Source organism: Heteronotia binoei, chromosome 5, assembly GCF_032191835.1.
Source record: "Heteronotia binoei isolate CCM8104 ecotype False Entrance Well chromosome 5, APGP_CSIRO_Hbin_v1, whole genome shotgun sequence".
Lineage (NCBI taxonomy): Eukaryota > Metazoa > Chordata > Lepidosauria > Squamata > Gekkonidae > Heteronotia > Heteronotia binoei.
This window is the reverse complement of record NC_083227.1, coordinates 172,471,020-172,486,107: the sequence shown is the minus strand read 5'-3', so window position 1 is coordinate 172,486,107 and position 15,088 is coordinate 172,471,020. Positions and strand designations below refer to the sequence as shown.

The 15,088-nt window shown below is 45.9% G+C and overlaps 1 protein-coding gene across 1 annotated transcript in view; it reads right to left on the bottom strand.

Annotated features, from left to right (window-relative positions):
- Positions 1-15,088, bottom strand: part of DNAH9 (dynein axonemal heavy chain 9) — a 636,923-nt gene that overhangs the window by 542,059 nt on the left and 79,776 nt on the right. Inside the window, exons 16-19 of the mRNA XM_060238867.1 lie at positions 6,806-6,941; positions 6,331-6,527; positions 5,816-6,240; positions 662-884 (exon numbers count right to left, since the gene is read on the bottom strand). Of these exons, the coding sequence (XP_060094850.1) occupies positions 662-884; positions 5,816-6,240; positions 6,331-6,527; positions 6,806-6,941 (981 nt within the window). The remainder of the gene's footprint in view (positions 1-661; positions 885-5,815; positions 6,241-6,330; positions 6,528-6,805; positions 6,942-15,088) is intronic.

Below are 15,088 nucleotides of genomic sequence, written 5' to 3'. Positions count from 1 at the left end.
AACCAAGGAACTGCCAGGAATTACTTTCCTAGAAATTGGCAGTGACAGTGATATCTGGAAATCCTCCACATTGAAAAAAAAGATATTTTTTTCCTGTTCTGAATAGTGGGATAACGTTTCCCCCCCCCCTTCGATCCTGTGTTGATTGGAGAAGCAGAAGCGTCACCTCAGATTCCCGGATGATCTGGCAATGCGCATGTCTGCTGGGGCTTTTTTTTTTAAAAAAAGGTGGGAGGCAGTATCATGCGTGAGCTGTCCAAACAGCAAAAAGCCGATCTTGTGCCACTGTTTTGAAAAAGGGCCGGACTTTCTGTGCTGTCAAATTAATGCGCCATTCAGGCATAGCAAGCCTGGATGACCCTGGATGATGCTCGATTGCCAGATGTGGATGTCTGAACGAACACGTTTAATCCGTCAGCCAGACAGAGCTGTGTCACCACTAATGGTACGTCTGACTGCACCCCATGAAACTTTAAATAATGGAATCCATCTTGCACATTTGATAATCTTTTACATCCTCTGCATATCAAAGCAACCTTCCTAAAAACACTGCATCTCTAATAAGCATGTGTTTTGTGGCTAACAATATTCTCAGAAGACTTTTTTTTAAAATTTCCAATCTGTCCTGAAATTTGCCTTCCAGCCATGTGTTCCCACCCACCTCCAGCTGCTTGTAGACTTCTCCTGGCAATTCTTGCTCATAGATCTTCAGCAGTTCAATTGTTTGTTTCAAGGGCTCAAACATCTCATTGGTGCTAGTCTGTCTCTCTTTCACAGCCATCAGATGACCCATAACTTCCACCAAGCCTTCATAATCTCCTTTTTCCACATCTTTGCTCAAACCTCTCTCAGCAATATCTACAAACTTTTCAAGGTCTGCCAAACTAAATACAGAACAGAAAGAACAAGAAAACATTTGTTTTAGAATTATCATTATTAGCTGTCTCTATCAGTCTGAAAGGCAACACAAGAACATGAGAAAATAATTTCTGGCCATGTCCACCTCTCATGACCATAGGGACTCCAACCTGGCCATATGAAGGATTCTATTAAGCAAAGTATCCAAATGTAAAAAGACAGAGGGAAATATTAAAAGCATAATCATTCATCACCATCTTAACTCATGTATTAAAACAAAATTGGAAAACCAATTTCCCCAATACAATTAAATATTCTTCCCTTGTTAAAAAGTTAATTTTGGATTGTGTCTTAATTTTATGACTTGCTGTGTTAATTTTAGTTTAATTCTAATTTCTGTGAATTTATGTATTAAAATGCACATTTATTCTAAATAGTAAGCTGAAACATCCATCTGATGACAATACTGGTGCTTCACAATGTATTTATCTTTCTGTTTTCGCAAGATAATTTTTTTTACTAGTAATGTGAGACCTGAAGTTTCATACTCTGAAACTTTAACTGAGGACTGATCTTTAAAATTCCATGATGTGACTCTAAAACTGTGGGTAGCCTGGCATTCTTTGTTTCACTTGAGATTTCACCGGCAATAAACCAAAGACATATATCCTCATGCACCTGTCTGGACAGGGCCAGTGAGTCCCAGTAGGCCAGGTAAGCAGTTGTCTGGGGTACCCCCCGGCCACAGGGATGGGTGGCGTGTGCCCCCTCCCCTCCCTGCATGCTTCCTGCCACCCCAAGTGCCCCTTCCCTGCCACTGCTGTGCTTGCCCTTGCTGCCACCTGCCTCTTTGCTGCCCTCCTCTGCCTTGCCACCTACCAGGAGTGCTGTGGGTAGTGGTAAGGAAGGGGCTGAGTGGGGGCAGCAAGGCAAGAAAAGACACTTTGTAACAGGACTGGGGATGCAGGGGGCAAAGCAGCAGATCCCAGAAAGTCTCCAAGGGATAGGCAAGGCAGCCCAAGAAGCTGCCCTAAATTGCCCCTGGGGACCGGATGAGGTGCTTCTCTTCCACGCTTCTGCCTGCCTCAACAGCAGTGAGCACCCCTTGGCTCCCAGCAGAGCACATGAGGAGCACAGCATGCCGCAAGTAAAAGGCTCCTTGGTTAGGGGCCAACCACTGTCCATTAGCCGTCCTTTGGTGCAGGTGAAGGGAGAGAGTCTGAGCTTGGGCAGGAGATCTACCGGTGACTAGCACAGGAAGGGGAGGCAGACAGGTATCCATCCACAGTTTGCCACCTGTGGGTGCAGCACATGCCTCCCAGCGGTGGCCGCAGCAGTTTCCTGGACACTTTGACTCCTGGGCTGGCTCTTTGCAAAGCCTCCTACCGACTGGAGATGAATGGATTTCAGGAGCTTCCTTACAAAGCGACACTGCTGAATGCTTAGAGGTCAGTATGGAAGAAGGCGAGGAGATTTCTTTAAGGCTACTCTACTCGAGTGCCACTGGTGGACTGGGTTGCAGCAGGGGGGCCACCTTAAGAGGGAAAGTGGACTGAAAGTGAAAGAGGCAACCTGAGCAAAGCTTTAAGCAGCTTCTCTATAGTGCAGAACATGGGTGAGCATTCCACTGCCCATAGAGATTGGAGTGTGGAGTGAAGGGGGAAACTCTTCTGGATGGGTATGGAGTGGAGAGTGGGGCAGGCATAGGGCAGGAGGACAGGGAGCCTATGGTGCAAAAAACCTTGGCGCAGGCCCTGCCTCTGGATTATGGTCCCTATGTACCCCAAAGCATGAATTCATAACAGATGCATAATTCGGTTAAAAAGCTGCGTGGTGGGAGGGAGGGGAGAAGGAATGAATGGAGAGGAGAGGGAAGGGAAGGGGAAGGAACAAACAAACAAACTGCCCTGCAAGAGAAGCTGGGGCCAGGAACTTGCGTGCAGTGGGGAGGTCTCTCCCAGCTGCAAGAAGACCCTGCTTACAGGGTACTCTTGCTGGGTGGTTTAAGCTGTCTAGGAAGAGAAGCTGACCCCAGAATCTGTGTGCAGCAAAGAGGTCTCTCCAGGCTGCACACAGACCCCACCTGGAGGCTTCTCTTTAACCACCCAGGAAGAGACGCTAGCCCCACACCAGCTGCATTGCCTGGGAGAAGCTGGGCAACACAGAAAGTGGAGAAGGAAACAAGGGGATCTGCTAGCTTGCATTTGATTCTCACATACAAGAAAGAATTGATTGAAGATGAGGAAACAGTGGGCACCCTGGGCAGTAGTTCCCATGTGATTTTGAAATTTACAGTCTTAGGGAAGGGAAAAGCTATACGTAGTCAGACTTATAGGTTGGACTTCAAAATGGCCAACTTCAACAAACTTAGAACTATGCTGGGTAAAATCCCATGGTCAGAAAAACTTAGGAAGAAGGGGGTTCAAGAGGGGTGGGAATTTTTTAAAAGTGAATTACTGAAAGCGCAATCACAGACAATTCGTATGAGAAGAAAAAAATGGAAGCAGCCTAAAGAAGCCCAGTTGGCTCCATAAACAGCTCTCTAAAGACTTGAGAAATAAAAAAGACTCCTTTAGAGGGCCTTGGAGGGTTAGGAGGGCCTTATAACTAAGGATGAATATAAACAAATCACCAGTGCTTGTAGAGAAAAAGTTAGGAAAGCTAAAGCTCAGTATGCGCTTAGACTGCCCAAAGATGCTAAAAACAACAAAAAAGGGTTATGTTCAAAGTAAGAAAAAGAGCAAGGACATGGTAGGCCCATTACGAAGGCAGGAAAGTGAAATTGTAACAGGTAATGAAGAGAGGGCAGAACTGCTCAATTCCTACTTTTCCTCAGTCTTCTCTTCTAAGGGAAACAGTGCAGTGTTCAACATGGCAAAAACAGAACATATAATGAGGGTATGGATCTCCAATCTAGGATAAGCATAGGGGTAGTAAACAAACACCTAGTTTTTAAAAATGAAATTAAGTCCTCGGGGCCAGATGAACTGCATCCAAGGGTTCTAAAAGAGCTCCTGCATGTAATTTCTGAGCCTCTGGCTATTATTTTTGAGAATTTTTGGAGAACAGGAGAGGAGCTGGAAGATTGGAGGCAGGCAAATGTTATCCCCATCTTCAAAAAGGGGAAAAGGAGGATCTGGGTAACGACTGACCTGTCAGCTTGACGTCTATACCTGGAAAACTTTTAGAACAAATCATCAGTCAGTCAGTCCTAGAACATTTAGAAACATTTAAAAATGCCGTGATTACTATGAGCCAGCGTGGGTTTCTCAAAAAGTCATGTCAGACTAACCTGACTACCTTGCTGGATCAGGGGAATGCTGTAGACATCATTTATCTTGATTTCATTACAGCTTTTGATAAGATTCCACATACTATCCTTGTTGACACGTTAGTAAAATGTGGTTTGGATCTGGTTGACAGATCGCACCCAAGGAGTGCTTGTGAATGGTTTCTCATCCTCTTGGAAAGGAGTGACTCAAGGATCTGTCCTGGGACCTGTTTTGTTCAACATCTTTATAAACGATTTGGATGAAGGAATAGAGGGAATAATTATTAAATTTGCCAATGATCCTAAATTGGGAGGGGTTGCAAATACAGTAGAAGACAGAAACAGGATACAGGATGGCCTTGACAGGCTGGAAAACTGGGCTAGAACCAATAAAATTTATTTTAACAGGGATAAATGTAAGGTTATGCATTTAGGTAGGAAAAATCCAGTGCATGGTTATAGGATAGGGGAGACTTGTCTTAACAGTACTACGGTATGTGCAACAAGAATCTAGGGGGCTTAAGGGACCATATGCTGAACATGAGTCAACTGTGTGATATGGTGGCTAAAAGGGCAAATGCAATTTTGGGCTGTATTAACAGAAGTATAGTGTACAGATCATGTGAAGTGATAGTATCGCTTTACTCTGCTCTGGTATGACCTCACCTGGAGTATTGTGTTCAGTTTTGGCCACCACGTTTTAAGAAGGATATAGGCAGGCTGGAATGGGTCCAGAGGAGGGTGGTGAAGATGGTGAGGAGTCTGGAGACCCAAGTCCTATGAAGAAAGGTTGAAGGAACTGGGCATGTTTAGCCTGGAGAGGAGACGGCTGAGAGGTGATATGATCACCATCTTCAAGTACTTGAAGGGCCGTCATCTAGAGGATGGTGTGGAATTGTTTTCCAAAAGGTACTTCCAAAAGGTAGGACCAGAACCAATGGGTTGAAATTAAATCAAAAGAGTTTCCAGCTCAACATTAGGAAGAACTTCCTGACCATTAGAGCGGTTCCTCAGTGGAACAGGCTTCCTCCTCGGGAGGTGGTGGGCTCTCCTTCCTTGGAGGTTTTTAAACAGAGACTAGATGGCCATCTGACAGCAATGAAGGTCCTGTGAATTTAGGGGAAGGTATTTGTAAGTTTCCTGCATTGTGCAGGGGGTTGGACTAGATGACCCTGGAGGTCCCTTCCAGCTCTATAATTATATGATTCTATGTTCAGGGGTGTGTGTCCTAATATGCAAAGAAGTCCCTGCTACAAAAAAAAAAAAAAACCAGCCAATTGTATGTTCATTCCTTTCTGTAAACTATTGTTATGCCATTAAAGGTTATTGGAATTGGATCTTTTCTTAGAGATGCATCCACTTTGTCTTGTTCCATTTTCACAGAATGTTAGGCTTGGTCTCTTCATGTTACTTGCTCTGAGGCTGAACTGCTACTCGTGCTATTTGGAAATTCTTTCTGACATTTAACCTGAACCTCACCTGACCTGCAGACGAAACTACTGCTTCTTCTATCCTCTGTGGATTGTTTCTCTCTCTCTTTTCTCCCCTATCTGGAAACTGCCAATATATGATGTACTTTTAATCTTATTTGTTCTATGCTAATCACATTTGATTCAGCCTGATCATAAACCTGTCTAACATAAACCCTGAGGACCTCAGAAGTGATTCATTCGAAAACAGTGATACCTGTGAGTCACATGATCAATGAGATGCTGCTTGAACATGAAGCTCCACTTTTTTATTATACCCAAAAGAGATGCTTTGAATGGCTGAGAATCAACTTTCATCCAGCCACCAAATATGCTGATAGTTTCCAAGTGGTTTACTTCTTCATAGATCTTCTCATAGGAGTCTATTTGCTCTTTGAATTGCTGCAAAGTGGGAGGGGTCTCCGGTACCCCATCCTCGGCATGTGCTTCTATTTCCTCTGCAGTGAGGACATGACTATACAACAGAAAATGCCTCATGAATTCCTTTCTGTCATCCATGTAGAGGTAGGAGTAGTGGTCAAAGGAGCTGCGGTAGTCGCAACAGATGGACATCATCTTCTGGATACGTTCCATTAGGATGTGGCGCATATCAGCAAGATCTGACATCTCCTCTATGTCATCCTGGAGAAGACAGAAATATGAGGTAGTGCTAATTAGCAGGACTTCAGGCATGTAAGTGTGAAAAAAACAAAGGTTGACTAAGAGAAAGACCTGATAATGGAGAAATGGGTTGTGGTCTGCCACTCTGGGCACCAGAGAGGAAATTCGGAATACATTGTTGACAAGACCCTCAATGAGATCATAGAAACCATCGCTGGCACCAGGATCCAAAGAGGGATGGAACACCATATCAGGAATTAATAAATCCAGTTGCACTTTGAAAAGGGGAGCAAGGCCTGCCTTAGAATCTGTAAGACAAAGAGGAGACAACTCTCCAATGAAAATCAGCTCATGAATACCATATAGTGAAAATACAATACGTCACTCCAAGAGAGAAATGTACTTTTTTGCCTCTGTTGAAGGAAATCAATTGGCACAGGAATGTGAGCAGTTTTTATCAGCTAGTTCTGGGTCCAGGTTAGAGACACCCTCAATTCCACCCTGCCCATCATAAACACAGTAAGCTAAGAAGAGATTAAAAGAGTATCTCAGTTAATGGTGGACAAGATCACTGACAACGACTCACCTGTGTTTTCCAAAAGGTACTTCAGTGAACATTCAATGGCATGAAAGAACCCATCCAGGATAGTTTCATCCACATGCTCCAGATAAGCTTTCCAAACCTCAGAAACTGGATCTGCTCCAAAAAGTCTCAGGTTTTCCTAAACAAAAAAAGCCAGAAACAAAAGCAGGTGATTTGAACAAGTCTAAGCACTAACAAAAAATCTGATGGTCCTACGATATCATTTGACATTTTGCCCATGTAGCTGTAACCCGAGGGTAGTTCTGTATGGATTTTAGGAAGTGGGCTGCAGAAGTAAGCATCATTGAATTTTCATTACTTAATGTTACTCAGAAGGACTAAACAAGAATACTCAGAAAATTCTGTATGTAAACTTTGTAGAATAAGATCTCCCCAAGAATGGGTAGATGCAAAACCGAAGCATGCTATATCAGGGAGACTTAGGCTGTAATCCTATGCACACTTTCCTGGGAGTAAGTACCATTAATCACAATGGGACTTGCCTAGGATTCTGCTGTAAACCTTAAGAAACAAAAGCAGATTGTTCTGTCAAATAAAGTCATTCGTTGTAAAGAAGCAATTGAGGGCAAAAGATAAAAACACGTGTAGCAGCCTTATGCTGTGTCAGAACATTGATCCATCCAGCTCTATATTGTTTGCTCTGACAGGCAGCAGTTCTGCAAGTTGTTAAGGCAGATCTCTGCCCCAGCCTTGCTACCAGAGGGAAATACACTGGATTATGGCTTCTCTGTTAGTCTTTTTTAACACCCATGGCAGGCTCACCCACTAGGCAAACTAGGCAGTTGCCTAGGGCACTGGGAGGGTGGGGGTGCAAATTGGGCTCCCCACCCCAGTTCCAGTGCCCAAGGCAAGTACCTAGTTTGTCTGCCTCCCCCACCTGCCGGCTGCTACCACCACCCACGACCACTGCTGCTGCCGCCCGTCCTTCCATTCCCTTTTCTTCACCTCCCCCCCACCGCAGCTCTGCGCCTCCCCCCTCCCTGCCTCCTCCTCCCTCCCTCCCTTTGGACCCTTCCCCACCCCATGTCAATTTCAATGCCAGAACTGGCTCTAGTGCAACGTTTTGGCTATCTAAAGCCCACTCCTCCCCGGCTGATCACTCAATCATGGGTAAAACCTCGCCGCAGGGCTGGGAGGCACTTATAGTCTGTCAGGACCAGCAATTGGGGAAGACTCTCGGGGGCATATTAGATGAGCCCCACTCTGAACGTGGCAGCCCCGTTGCTGCCAGAGAGCATGAGGGTTGAGAGGGAACAGGGCACCGTGCTGAGGATAAGGGGAATGCGCCCTCGGAAGGGACCTCTTCTTCGGTTGGTGAGCAGGTATCCTTTCGCGCCAAGGAACCATCCCTGGGCAGGGGGAGGGGGGGGTCTTGGTAGTTGGTGATTCGATCCTTAGGCAAGTAGACAGCTGGGTGGCAAAACCGCGTACTGACCATATGGTGACTTGCCTGCCTGGTGCGAAGGTAGCGGATATTATGCGTGTAGTAGATAGGCTGATAGACAGTGCTGGGGAGGAGCCTGTGGTCGTGGTGCATGTTGGCACCAACGATGTGGGGAAATGCAGTCGTGAGGTCCTGGAGGAAAAATTTAGGCTGCTAGATGGGAAACTTAAGGCCAGGACCTCCAAGGTGGCCTTCTCGGAAGTGCTACCTGTTCCACGTGCAGGGCAGGAGAGACAGGCACAAATTAGAAGTCTCAATGTGTGGATGAGACGATGGTGTAAGGAGGAAGGATATAAGTTTGTTAGGCACTGGAATGCTTTCTGGAACAAGCGGGAGCTGTACAAAAGAGACGGTCTCCACTTGTCTCTGGATGGAACCAGGCTGCTGCCGCTTAAAATCAAAAAGGTGGCAGAGCAGTTTTTAAACTAAATCTTGGGGGAAAGCCGACAGGAGATGAAATGTCTCTGGTTCGGGAGGACTCGTCTCAAAGAGATGAAGGGTTGGCTGCTATTTTTCTACTGGGTAATGGATCTGAGTTGTCCACTGTGATGGTGACAAACAGTATGGACTGTCTGCCAGATTCTCGAGGTGGCGGGCCTAGCTTGCCTGGGAAATTATAGATGTTTGTATGCAAATGCTAGAAGTGTCCAAAGTAAAATTGGTGAATTGGAATGTTTAGTGTTGGGAGAAAACATAGACATTGTGGGAGTTTCAGAAACTTGGTGGAATGAGGAGAATCAGTGGGACACGGTGATTCCTGGATATAAGTTATATCGGAAGGATAGGGAGGGAAGGGTTGGAAGTGGGGTGGCTCTGTATGTCAGAGAGGATATACGGTCCAGTAAGACTGAGGTCAGAGAATTAGATTCCCTTTTAGAAATGCTTTGGGATGAAATAGAGGGCCCAAAAGGAAATTTAACTATGGGAGTTTGTTATCGCCCACCAAATCAAAAGAGAGAGGACGATTATAATATGATGGAAGGCTTAAAGATAGCGGCTAAACGTAAAAACTGTGTCGTAATAGGTGATTTTAACTACCCGCAGATTGATTGGGTCAATATGTGTTCTGGTCGAGAGAAAGAGATTGAGTTTCTTGATGCTCTCAATGACTGTGCTATAGAGCAGATGGTCTCAGAACCTACCAGGAGTGGGGCGATCTTGGATTTAGTCCTAAGTAATGCCCAAGACTTGGTGAGAGATGTAAAAGTGATTGCGCTGCTTGGGAGCAGTGACCATAATGTTATTGATTTCACCGTTTGTATAAATAGGGAGTTGCTCAAAAAGACCGCCACAACCACATTTAACTTTAAAAGGGGTAAATTCTCTGAGATGAGGAGGCATGTGAGGAGGAAACTGAAAGGAAAGTTAAATACGGTCAAAACCCTTGGGGAAGGTTGGAGACTATTTAAAACTATAATCCTAAAAGTTCAGATAAAATACATACCACAGGTTAGGAAAGGCACAAACAGGTAGAAGAAGAGGCCAGCATGGTTAACAAACAAAGTAGTGGAAGCTGTAAAAGGTAAGAAAGACTCCTTTAAGTGGTGGAAAACCAGTACAAGTGAGATTAATAAAAGGGAACACAGGCAGTGGCAAATCAAATGCAAGACTGTGATCAGGAAGGCAAAAAGAGACCATGAGGAGCATATTGCAAAAAACATAAAGACCAACAACAAAAATTTCTTCAAATATATTAGAAGTAGGAAACCAGCCAGGGAAGCAGTGGGGCCCTTGGATGACCATGGGGTAAAAGGATTACTGAAGGAGGATAGGGAAATGGCTGAGAAGCTGAATGTATTTTTTGCCTCCGTCTTCACTGTGGAAGATGAGAAGTGTTTGCCCGCCCCAGAACCACTAATGTTGGAAGGAGTGTTGAAAGACCTGAGTCAGATTGAGGTGACAAAAGAGGAGGTCCTACAACTGATAGACGAATTAAAAACTAATAAGTCACCGGGTCTGGATGGCATACATCCGAGAGTTCTGAAAGAACTCAAAGTTGAACTTGTGAATCTTCTAACAAAAATCTGTAATCTTTCATTGAAATCTGCCTCTGTTCCTGAGGACTGGAAGGTAGCAAATGTCACCCCCATCTTTAAAAAGGATTCCAGATGAGATCCGGGAAATTACAGGCCAGTCAGTCTGACTTCAATACTGGGAAAGTTGGTAGAAACCATTATCAAGGACAGAATGAGTAGGCACATTGATGAACACGGGTTATTGAGGAAGACTCAGCATGGGTTCTGTAGGGGAAGATCTTGCCTCACTAACCTGCTACATTTCTTTGAGGGGGTGAACAAGCATGTGGACAAAAGAGACCCGATAGATGTTGTTTACCTTGACTTCCAGAAAGCTTTTGATAAAGTTCCTCATCAAAGGCTCCTTAGAAAGCTTGAGAGTCATGGAGTAAAAGGACAGGTCCTCTTGTGGATCAAAAACTGGCTGAGTAATAGGAAGCAGAGAGTGAGTATAAATGGGCAGTCTTCGCAGTGGAGGGTAAGCAATGGGGTGCCACAGGGCTCGGTACTGGGTCTCATGCTCTTTAACTTGTTCATAAATGATTTAGAGTTGGGAGTGAGCAGTGAAGTGGCCAAATTTGCAGATGACACTAAATTGTTCAGGGTGGTGAGAACCAGAGACGATTCTGAGGAACTCCAAAGGGAACTGTTGAGGCTGGGTGAGTGGGCGTCAACGTGGCAGATGCAGTTCAATGTGGCCAAGTGCAAAGTAATGCACATTGGGGCCAAGAATCCCAACTACAAATACAAGTTGATGGGGTGTGAACTGGCAGAGACTGACCATGAGAGAGATCTTGGGGTCGTGGTAGATAATTCACTGAAAATGTCAAGACAGTGTGCATTTGCAATAAAAAAGGCCAAAGCCATGCTGGGAATTATTAGGAAGGGAATTGAAAACAAATCAGCCAGTATCATAATGCCCCTGTATAAATCGATGGTGCGGTCTCATTTGGAGCACTATGTGCAGTTCTGGTCACCGCACCTCAAAAAGGATATTATAGCATTGGAGAAAGTCCAGAAAAGGGCAACTAGAATGATTAAAGGGATGGAACACTTTCCCTATGAAGAAAGGTTGAAACGCTTAGGGCTCTTTAGCTTGGAAAAACGTCGACTGCGGGGTGACATGATAGAGGTTTACAAGATAATGCATGGGATGGAGAAAGTAGAGAAAGAAGTACTTTTCTCCCTTTCTCACAATACAAGAACTCGTGGGCATTCGATGAAATTGCTGAGCAGACAGGTTAAAACAGATAAAAGGAAGTACTTCTTCACCCAAAGGGTGATTAGCATGTGGAATTCACTGCCACAGGAGGTGGTGGCGGCCACAAGCATAGCCACCTTCAAGAGGGGGTTAGATAAAAATACGGAGCAGAGGTCCATCAGTGGCTATTAACCACAGTGTGTGTGTGTGTGTGTGTGTGTGTGTGTGTGTATATATATTGGCCACTGTGTGACACAGAATGTTGGACTGGATGGGCCATTGGCTGATCTAACATGGCTTCTCTTATGTTCTTATGTTCTGAAAGCGCGACCCCGCTGCCGCTGACTCCTCTCCCATCCAGGAAGTGGGGAGGGGAGGAGTCAGTGGCAGCGGGGTTGCCCTTTCAGGACGCTGGTCCTGACAGACTGTAAGCATGTCCCGGCCCCGCAGCACAGTTTTACTCGCGATTGAGTGATCGGCTGGGAAGGGGGAGGCTTTAGATAGCTGGGACACGGCGCTAGAGCTGGTTCTGGCATTGAAATTGATATGGGGTGGGGAAGGGTCCAAAGGGAGGGAGAAGGAGGAGGCGCAGCAGGGAGTGGGGGAGGCGTGGAGCTGCAGAGGGAGGTGCGGGGGTGCTTGGGGGGGGGGCGCCAGGCAGCGAGTCTGCCTAGGGCACCATGGGGCATCGGGCCCTGCTAACACCCAAGGTATTTTGACTGGAGATGTCAGGGACTGAACCTGGGATCTTAAGTATATGTTCAATCTTGGATCTATGGGTATTCCTGATGCACTTGGACCAATAATTCCTTGATCATCTTGTATGCTTTATCTCAGACACTGGAGGCAAATGTAGTTTTGGCTTTGGCAAAGAGTGAGAGGCCACATTCAGATGCAGCAACAAACCACTGTGCTTATGCGTTTTGAGTTTTGAAAGTCCTCAGGCCAGGGCTTTTTTTGCAAAATAAACCCAGCAAGAACTCATTTGCGTATTAGGCCACACCCCCTGACACCAAGCCAGTCGGAACTGTATTACTGCTTAAAAAAAAAAAAAAGCCCTGCCTCAGGCTTAAGCATTTTCCTTCCCCCATTTTTCTGTGCACCGCTCAAGAACTGTGGTTGGTTTCTTGCCTAGAAACCATTATTAAACCATATTTTAGGGACCATACAGACATGGGTTTGATCCATTGGATTGCTGGCGTGGATGGAACAATTTCTTCCCGTGGAACATGATCTTCTCAGCTCCCCTGTCCCTCTACAATTCTGAATTCCCCCAGAAATGCTGCTTGCATTTAAAGGGACAGTTTGGGACAGCAGGAGGAAAAGGCAAGAAAGTCAAATTCCGGACCATAGAAATTGTTGGAGAGACTCCAACAGGATCTAAGTCATGGATTCCCATGACTTATTCTTAAAACAAACCATGTTTTTTTCATTACATCTCATGGTTTTGCCATTATATCTGAATGCAGTCCCAACAAAAACATTTTATATTTTTCAGGACAAAGTGCTGAGGTGTTATAGAACTGATAGGCAGTTTGCATTGTAGACAGTTGGTCTGGACTCTTGTGAACATTCCTGATTTAGGCTGGGGGTCAGGCTCTCCCCAGAGGCTGCTGCCCTCTCAGGAGAAGAAACATGGCATCCTTCTAGACCTGTTAGGGGCTGTCTCTACCAGGGGTGGCCAAGCCATGGCTCGCAAGCCACATGCAGCTCTCCAAGTCCTCTTGTGCAGCTTGTGGAGGCCTGCCTCCTCCTCTCCCTCAGCAACATGACTTGGTGCCTGTTCGGCCAGTGCTGTTGGGAGAAGTGGCAGGTGTGTGAGGTGGGGGTAGGGGCAGGCTGGGGGCACCCATCTCCCCACTGTCAAGTGCATGCATTTGTGTGTGAGAGAGTGGGGAGGGGGGGAGGCTGTGGGCATCTGTCTCCTCATCGGCAGTGTGGCCCAGTACCCTATGCTAGACCAGTGCTGTCAGGGGAGGCAGTGCATATGTGTGTGAGCACGTGCATGATAGTGAGGATGGGGTGGGAGGAAGCAGACGCCGTTTGCCCCCTTGGCAATGCTGCCCAGCACCCTTCATGGGCCTGCTGTGACCAGCGCTGCCAGGGGAGGCAGCCTTTGTGCATGCACATGTGTGAGCCAGAGGGATGGGGTGAGGTGGGAGGGCATGGACTGGCAGGGGCTGCAACAGCATGGGCTACTGAGCCTTTGCAGCCCAAGAAGGAGCTCCATCATGCCAAACCTTACCAACCTCACATGGAAAGGGAGGCTTGGCCAGCCCCAGCCCCCAATGAGCCCTTGGCCAGAGTGCTCTTCTTCCCATTCATGGCGCCAAGTGAACATAAGAACATAAGAGAAGCCAGTGGCCCATCCAGTCCAACACTCTGTGTCACACAGTGGCCAAAAAACCCGGGTGCCATCAGGAGGTCCATCAGTGGGGCCAGGACACTAGAAGCCCCCCCAAGCACCAAGAATACAGAGCACCACTGCCCCAGACAGAGAGTTCCAACAATACGCTGTGATAATAGCCATTGATGGACCTCTGCTCCATGTTTATCCAGTCCCCTCTTGAAGCCATCTATGCTTGCAGCCACCACCACCTCCTGTGGGTCAAAGGCTGGCGCATCTTCGGGTCTGCCCATGGGGCTAGCTAGAAGCAGTAGCATCACCTGGAAATGGTGGGTTTCAAAAGCTGTAATTCTGCTTAGTGTAATTAAGTCAGTCATGTGTAAATGTAGGCTAGGAGTGGTCTGGCTGTCCTTCCTGTTAACCGTCTTCCCTCCCTCGCACCTTGCCTGGCCTCTTCTCAAGCAAACCAGGACAAAGCAAGTGTTGTGGCCAGTGCAGGTGCAAGATCTGCTTCTCTCCCCACTCCCACTTCCATCTCTTTTTCCTCAAGGAAGCAAAGGTGGATATTTGCCAGCAGTTTGTTTCAGAACTTCTTTAAGGATGCTCTGAGCCAGCAGAGTGATCTCGGGATGCAGATTCAGTATCCTGGTTTAAGCTTTTACAGACGATGCTCTGATGTCCATGAAAGCTGGAATACAAGCTTCTTATTTTTCTAAAGTGCCAGGATTTTAGTCTAGTCTTAAACTTTTGTGATTTAGCCCACTTCTTTCAGTGCTCTGGAAGCCACAAAAGTTTGTGCTGGAATAAAATTCTCTCTTTAAAAAGATACCACCATACTCTTCTGACATAGAGCCCCATTTCATAATTTTAAACAGTCACTTTCCAGGTTTCTTCCCTCATTAGAACTTCCATTGAATGCTGGAATACTTAACCACTGTTAAATAAAATTGCATTGATAATTATCAGCTAAACACCAGGCTGATGATATTTAACTGGTTATTCAATGTGTTAGAATCAATTGAGTGCCTTGTTCTTTTGGGCTTCTGATAAAGTCCACTTGCAAGCCAGGCCTTGTAGTTATGTAAGGATAGAGAACTAGGATGTAAAATTAAAAAAAAAACCCTGAAACTTCCTTGTGTGCATAGAAGCTGTTAACAATTTCGTTATGGTTCCATATTCTGTTATTAATATAGCCTTGAAGCAATGGAGTGCTCCATGGTTATTAATGTACTTTAGCTAACAGCCATTCTACCATTAA